The following is a 7,903-nucleotide window of genomic DNA, read 5'->3' as shown; positions in this document are numbered from 1 at the left end:
TGATCCTGGTTTGAATTAAAATGGTTTATTTCATGTAAACAGAGCCCTTTGAGTTTATGTGTCCACTCTGGGCTCCTGTAGTTTAGTGACAGTAATGAAACAATAAAATAAAAGTCGTGGTTTAAACACAGCAGCTCTGCTCATTGAACTGAACAGATTCATATACAACAGTTTTCTGTACAGAGTCCTGTCATTTACAAAGAGACAAGAATTTACAGATCATACAAGAAGCCAGAGGAAAGTCAGCCACGTTTAACATGTTCACCACATGATCGTTGAGGTTAATCAGTTCATGTTAAAGGAGCCATTTGTAAGTTCTGCTATTGCCACATAGCATTAGCATCTGTTTACTTACCAGTCTAGAAGAAACTAACATCATCTTTTACTCACCAACAGCTGTCTCCAAACACCAATGTAACTTCTGGTCTCTTCTCTTCTACTGAAGTTAGCATGCTAACCAGCTAGCTGCAGCCTGGTCAGATCGTCGTCTCACTTTCTGATACTGAGTCACTGTAGCCTGCAGTCTGTCCTGAAGCTGCTCAGTGGACGGATTATAACCTGCTGTAAACACAACGACGACTAAAGATCCTGGTGGGCGACATCTTCATCACCATCGTCATCATCAGCTCCAGAATAAAACCAGGTTCAGCAGCAGAGGAAACTTACAAACAGCCCCTTTAGTCAGTTAATGTTCACTGATGCAGAGAAAACTACATTAAAATCAATCAACAGATACAGTCAAAATATTCTTATTCATACAGTGATAAGGAGCAGCTGATGTTGTCCAGATGTGAGGAGCAGCTGATGTCCAGATGTTAGAAGCAGCTGATGTTAGGAGCAGCTGATGTCCAGATGTGAGGAGCAGCTGATATTATCCAGATGTGAGGAGCCGCTGATGTTGTCCAGATGTTAGGAGCAGCTGATGTTGTCCAGATGTTGCTCCTCTGCAGCCATGGCAGCAGCCTGCAGTGTCTCTGTGTCGCTCTGCAGTGGATGCAGCTGTTTCCTCTCACTGTGCATGTTGTTTTCATGACGCTTTAGATCTGACGCCTGAAAGTACAGAGACAGTGAACTCACCACATGACAGACAGACAGCAGGTGTACTGAGTGTCCAGTTATAATAGGTACCTTGGCGAAGGCCTTGGTGCAGGACGGACAGACGAATGGTTTCTCTCCTCTGTGTCTCCTCTCATGATCCTTCAGGTGAGACTTGTGTTTAAACGCCTGCAGACAAGTGAGCCAACAGACAGGTGAGCAGACAGAAAGGTATGAAACAGGAGAGGCAGACAGGTGAGACAGAGACAGATGAGCTCACCTTATCACACATCTGGCAGGCGAACGGTCTCTCGTTGCTATGAACTCGTTCGTGTTTCTTCAGGTCTGGAGCTCGAATGAACGATTTACCACAAACGTCACACCTGTATGGTTTGAAGCCTGTGTGGATCTTCAGGTGCTCTGGAACACACAGGTGAAGGCGGAGCAAAACACGTTACCTTAGAGTAAAAACACAGTCCCACAGTAATCTGATGGTATCTGGTTACACCTGAGTACAGGTGTGTTTGTACCTTTCAGGTGAGCATGTGTGGTGAAAGCTTTGGTGCAGATCTCACAGGCAAACGGACGCTCTGCTGAGTGAAGCTTCTCATGTTTCCTACAAACAGAGAGACGGTGACTAGGTGTGTTATCCAAGTGTGTTGACCTGGTGTGTGATCCAGATGTGTGGTACGTACCTGAGTCTGCTCTCGTCCAAGAAGGTCTTGCCACACACCTGACAGGCGAGCTGTTCTCTGTGTCCATATAGCAGGTATTCAAACTTCATGTCTGTTGTTGCTGTCGACCAACCAGGTGGCTGTTCGTCCTTCACCTCCCCCATACTGTCAGCAAATGTCAGCGTCTGGGTGGCGTGATGCTCCGCCCCCAGCTCTTTAGGCTCTGCCTCCATCTCTGTCACCACATCCTGGTCGTAGCAGGTCACCTGGAGAGGTCACACAGGTGTAGTGACAGGTGCGGTTTACTGGCCTGTACATGCTTCAGCACGTCTTCGCAGAGGTTCCTGTTCTTAGACTGAACTTTGTAACTGCCTCTCTAACTCGTCAGTTCACCGTGGTCGTGTCTGGAGAGACGGCAAACAGCTGATGGCACACGGCGAGCTGAGGAGGAGGAAGAGACAGGGGAGCAGTGGCGGAGTGTCATGCTATGAGGAGGAGTTATGAACCAGCCCCCCCCCCCCGAATCAGACAGACGAACTAATGGCGCTAACACAGCATCAAAGGGAAGGTAGCATCACGCTGGAGACACAGCTAACGACGCTAATCGTGCTAACCCTGGACACTAACGCCACGCTGGGTGGTTTCCAGCTGCTGTGGGCGACAGGACACAGGGCACTCTGTGTGTGTGTGTGTGTGTGTGTGTGTGTGTGTGTGTGTGTGTGTGTGTGTGTGTGTGTGTGTACCTTGTGTACATCCTCATTGGTCAGTTCTTTCAGGATGGCTTCCTGGACACGCAGTGCTGCACTGGGAGATTTATCTAGCTCTTGATTGGCTGACGCCTCAACAAGGTCATCTGTGGCGGGTGTGTTATCATGTTCCCCCAGCACCTGAACACAGTCACCATCATCATGACAAGATAACGTGGCAGATGTTTGATGAGTGATCAGTACTGATTAGTTTACCTCAGACTCAGCAGCCAGCTGAGCCTCGGGCGGCAGCGCCATCTTCACGATGTCATATGGAAACTTCTCTTTATCCTCTGACGACACGTCTCGTTTCTGAGCACACATGAATGCATCATCAGGTCTGCTCCTCCTCCTCACCATCATCATCAGCAAACTGCTGAGTCGGAGGCTGACTGATGGGAATGTGTGTTACCTGTATATTATGTCACCAGTGTGTGTTACCTGTGAGCAGAGCTTGTCGAGGAAGCGGATGCCAAGGATCTGTCCAGACGACATCATGAGGTTGACGTCTCTCTTCTTCACAGAGATCTTTGCAGTGTACATGTAGTTCAACACCTCCTCAAAGATATCAGAGCGGATGAAGTCGATCTCAATCACAGACGAGTTGTCCACCTGACACACACACACACACACACAGTTTTAAAAAAGATATTTAAAGTGTCCAGGAGGACAGACCTTTCACCGGATTGATGAAGTTCAGGAGTCACCTCGTGTTTCTTGAACAGTTTCTTGAAGTAGTTGGAGCAGGCGGCAAGCACACAGCGGTGAGCGCGGAACTTGACGTCTTCGACAACCACAGCGATGTCGCAGTGTTCGCCCTCCAGTCGCTGCTCATTCAGCAGCTTCAGGAAGATGCTTTTGTGTTCGTCGTCCACGTACTTCACTGTCTCCGCCATCTGCACACAGATCAGGTGACAACATTAAATTGGTATAAAACCTGCAGACAGTCTGGGTTTGATGAGTCCATGTTACTGCTTCAGTGAACAGCTACATATCAGTTACAACCTGATTACTAACAAGAAGAAAAGAAATCAGCTGATCAACACTAACTGGGGGGGGTCTGGTGTGAACACGTGAACATATACAGGTTAGGGCCAAAGATGATTTAACTGAACTCTGGATGTTTTTACTGAACACATTGTTAATCAGTGTAAAGCTGCAGTCACCTGGACAGGTGTTCTGTTACAGCAAATCAAATGCTGCCCTCCTGTCTTTCACAAGTCAGGGTTTCTCTGATGACTTGTTTCAGTTGTTTACGCCACTTCAGTGACAAACATGGACTGGAAGAAATCTTAGAAACACCTGTTGTATGAGTCCAACATGGGCCTCACCTTTGAAACAGGAGTATTTGTTACAGCAAGTTGGAGACAATTGGACCTAATAAAGTTGACACTCAGTGTTAGCATGAAGTCAGTTGGTTAGCTGTGAGGTAACACTGGAGGCTGTATCAGTTCGCATGTGGTCAGACTGTCTCATTAACAGCAGCTGAATCAGCTGAGTTTTGAGACAAACTGTGGAAACTGTATTTTTTAACCGCCGCCCCCCATCCGTTTTACCTGAAGATATCAATGGTTTCCTGCATCTTTACTCTGACACCTGAGCAGCGCGGTGTCAGTGCCTTGCTCAGAGGTAAAGACAGACGACCCCCCCCCCGCACTTTTGCAGTAAGTAGTTCATGTACCTCTCATACCGCGGACACGCGCACATCAGCGTGTGCACGCTTCACGATGCCTTTAGCTGAACGGAGCGGACTGACAGGCTAGCTGTTGTCACCGAGCTCACACACGTTATTTTATTCACATGGCTTTATTTTCCTGAACCGACCGAGTTTTATCTGAAAACCACCACAGACTGGGTCTAAACCTGGACTCGCACGGTTAACCGACACCGAGTCCAGTTTCTACCCAGACCCCAGTTCATTTGAATCGGGCTGAAGCGGCTTAAGCTAACGCGCCGACGGCTGCCTGGCTAGCGTTAATTTAACGGTCATAAAATCGGAACCAAACCGTTTGAACAGTAAATCAGAAAGCGTGATAGCGGGAATTTGACTGTGTAACGGGGTTTTCAGACGGTACCGGTGGCTGTTTATCAGTGAGGCTAACATTAGCTTTCAACTTGATGGAGCTAACGTGCTAATTTAACGTTCAACAATCTAAACGTTACCGGCGGATAAACCGGCCTCCCGGAGCCCGCTGCAGCTGACTTGTGTGTACCGGGAAGTGACAGGCGGTGTTTAATACCGTCGGTGTTTCACGGGAGTTTTGGTGTTTGTGGTGAAACTCGGTGTTTGTGTTAAATGGCGGACAGTCCGGCCTGCGGCTCCGCTCGCACACAAAATGGCGTTTATCTAGTAACTCTCCGCCTCGGACTGTCTCCGGTAAAACTGCTGACCCGACACCATCACCGGGCGTACGGGGAGCCGGCCGCGTGCTCAGCCGTCCCCGGGACCGACACACAGGCACGCGAGTAGCGGCGGCGCCGCGGCCTCGGCGACACGAACGAGTCGGGAGCTCGAGCGGCCATGAACGGCTCGAGAGCGCGCAGACATCCCCGCGGAAACAGAGCCGGAGCGGGGAACGAGGAGAGCGCGGGGCCGTTGGAGCGGGCTCTTACCGTCACAGAGTCCCGGGGTGAGTGTGTCTCTCTGGGTGTGTCAGCGCACTAGGAGCCGGGAAACACTTTATCCGGTGGTTGTTGTTGTTGTTGATGAGGACGAGCACCGAGCGGAAGGCCGCGCTTTGCGCTAGCACGCACACACTGCAGGAGCACGCAGGCAGCGCGCCAAACATCCTCTGAGCGCGACGGAGAAAAACCTCTCACGCATGCGCCCTCCTCAAGTGACCCGGCCTTCTATGAGTGTTCACATTCTCACCTGTCTGCCCCCCGCCCCCCAATAATGTGATTAATCAGAAACTTGGTCCTCTGAAGCAGAACATGAACTATATCGTAATAGAGGACTCTGGTTTTAAGACCTGAACGGTGTTTTCTTGTCCAATAAAGAAATAAAATGTGAGGAGAAGCCGGCGCCATATTTATAGCTGACTGTTAAACATAGACCTGATTATGGTTCTCCAGTGATTTAGGTCTTGAGGGAATAGTGGACTTTAAAAAAAAAAAGAAGAAACACCAATAGATCATCTGCAGGGTTTAGAGCAAACATTAAAGTGCTCTCTGAACTTAAAGGAGCCCCGTTTAACTGTGATGTGACAATAAACTGACGAAAACCATCCTTTCAGTTATTACGTTAATCATTACGCACATGATAATTAATTGTACTGAGTCATTCTCTCTGGTTTCAGCTTTAACATGGTGAGTTTGTTTTTTCAAAGTGAACTGAACCTGATCAATGTGAGTTTTAATTTTAATTCTTAACTGAATTCAGTGTTTTTAAGACTTTTAAGACCTTCAGATATAAAAGGCCATATTTGTTTACATTAAAGTGAAAATGAGTAAAATGCTTTTACTTACAGCATAAAATAAAAATACTTTAATTTACCTGCAGTTTTAAAACTGACTTGTGCAGATTCATCCATTCGTTAATCATTATTTTAATCATTATTATTATTATAACCCATTAACTGACTCTAAATCAGGACTGAATGCCTGAATCTGCTTAATTAAGAAATTAATCTTTTAATGGTTAAGACAGTTTCACTGTTTTTTTTCTACCATTGAAATCCTGTGTGTAGAAGGAGAGTTTCAGTCTGAGCAGAAACAGCACTAAACTGACATCTGCTGGTTTTGGCAGGAACCGCAGCTTCATCTGTGCTGTTCAGTGAGTTGCTGTCCTGCGTTATTGATGAATATGCTCTCATCAATAATCAAATGTAATGATTGGTCCTCAGACTGTTGTTGATCTGTTTCCCCTCTTTCTTTGTGAAGCAGCAGTTTGATTGACACAGATTCTAACTGAGCACTACAGGAGTTACAACATGTGTAAGACTGTTGTTACAACATATGGGACTGTTGTTACAACATGTGTGAGTCTGTTGTTACAACATGTGTGAGACTGTTATTACAACATGTGTAAGACTGTTATTACAACATGTGTAAGACTGTTGTTACAATATATGTGAGACTGTTACAACATGTGTAAGACTGTTGTTACAACATATGGGACTGTTGTTACAACATGTGTGAGACTGTTATTACAACATGTGTAAGACTGTTGTTACAACATATGTGACTGTTACAACATGTGTGAGTCTGTTGTTACAACATGTGTGAGACTGTTATTACAACATGTGTAAGACTGTTGTTACAACATATGGGACTGTTGTTACAACATGTGTGAGTCTGTTGTTACAACATGTGTGAGACTGTTATTACAACATGTGTAAGACTGTTATTACAACATGTGTAAGACTGTTGTTACAATATATGTGAGACTGTTACAACATGTGTAAGACTGTTGTTACAACATATGGGACTGTTGTTACAACATGTGTGAGACTGTTATTACAACATGTGTAAGACTGTTGTTACAACATATGGGACTGTTGTTACAACATGTGTGAGTCTGTTGTTACAACATGTGTGAGACTGTTATTACAACATGTGTAAGACTGTTGTTACAATATATGTGAGACTGTTACAACATGTGTAAGACTGTTGTTACAACATATGGGACTGTTGTTACAACATGTGTGAGACTGTTATTACAACATGTGTGAGACTGTTATTACAACATGTGTACGACTGTTGTTACAATATATGTGAGACTGTTACAACATGTGTAAGACTGTTGTTACAACATATGGGTCTGTTGTTACAACATGTGTGAGACTGTTATTACAACATGTGTGAGACTGTTATTACAACATGTGTAAGACTGTTGTTACAACATATGGGACTGTTGTTACAACATGTGTGAGACTGTTATTACAACATGTGTAAGACTGTTGTTACAACATATGGGACTGTTGTTACAACATGTGTGAGTCTGTTGTTACAACATGTGTGAGACTGTTATTACAACATGTGTAAGACTGTTGTTACAATATATGTGAGACTGTTACAACATGTGTAAGACTGTTGTTACAACATATGGGACTGTTGTTACAACATGTGTGAGACTGTTATTACAACATGTGTGAGACTGTTATTACAACATGTGTACGACTGTTGTTACAATATATGTGAGACTGTTACAACATGTGTAAGACTGTTGTTACAACATATGGGACTGTTGTTACAACATGTGTGAGACTGTTATTACAACATGTGTAAGACTGTTGTTACAATATATGTGAGACTGTTACAACATGTGTAAGACTGTTGTTACAACATATGGGACTGTTGTTACAACATGTGTGAGACTGTTATTACAACATGTGTGAGTCTGTTGTTACAACATGTGTGAGACTGTTATTACAACATGTGTAAGACTGTTGTTACAACATATGGGACTGTTGTTACAACATGTGTGAGACTGTTATTACAACATGT

At 45.0% G+C, this 7,903-nt stretch overlaps 1 protein-coding gene across 1 annotated transcript; it reads right to left on the bottom strand.

Moving 5' to 3' along the window:
* Positions 1-3: 3 nt before the first annotated feature.
* Positions 4-7,895, bottom strand: zbtb14 (zinc finger and BTB domain containing 14). The gene is made up of 10 exons (XM_056363796.1): positions 5,069-7,895; positions 3,163-3,351; positions 2,897-3,067; positions 2,672-2,767; positions 2,453-2,596; positions 1,731-1,975; positions 1,566-1,651; positions 1,316-1,455; positions 1,129-1,224; positions 4-1,050 (listed from the first exon to the last, which is right to left on the bottom strand). The coding sequence occupies exons 2-10, from the start codon at positions 3,349-3,351 to the stop codon at positions 910-912; spliced, it is 1,308 nt and encodes a 435-aa protein (XP_056219771.1). The 5' UTR covers positions 5,069-7,895; the 3' UTR covers positions 4-909.
* Positions 7,896-7,903: the final 8 nt, after the last annotated feature.

Source organism: Seriola aureovittata, chromosome 20, assembly GCF_021018895.1.
Source record: "Seriola aureovittata isolate HTS-2021-v1 ecotype China chromosome 20, ASM2101889v1, whole genome shotgun sequence".
Classification (NCBI taxonomy): domain Eukaryota; kingdom Metazoa; phylum Chordata; class Actinopteri; order Carangiformes; family Carangidae; genus Seriola; species Seriola aureovittata.
Note: the sequence above shows the minus strand (reverse complement) of the source record. Positions and strands in the feature narration are given on the sequence as shown.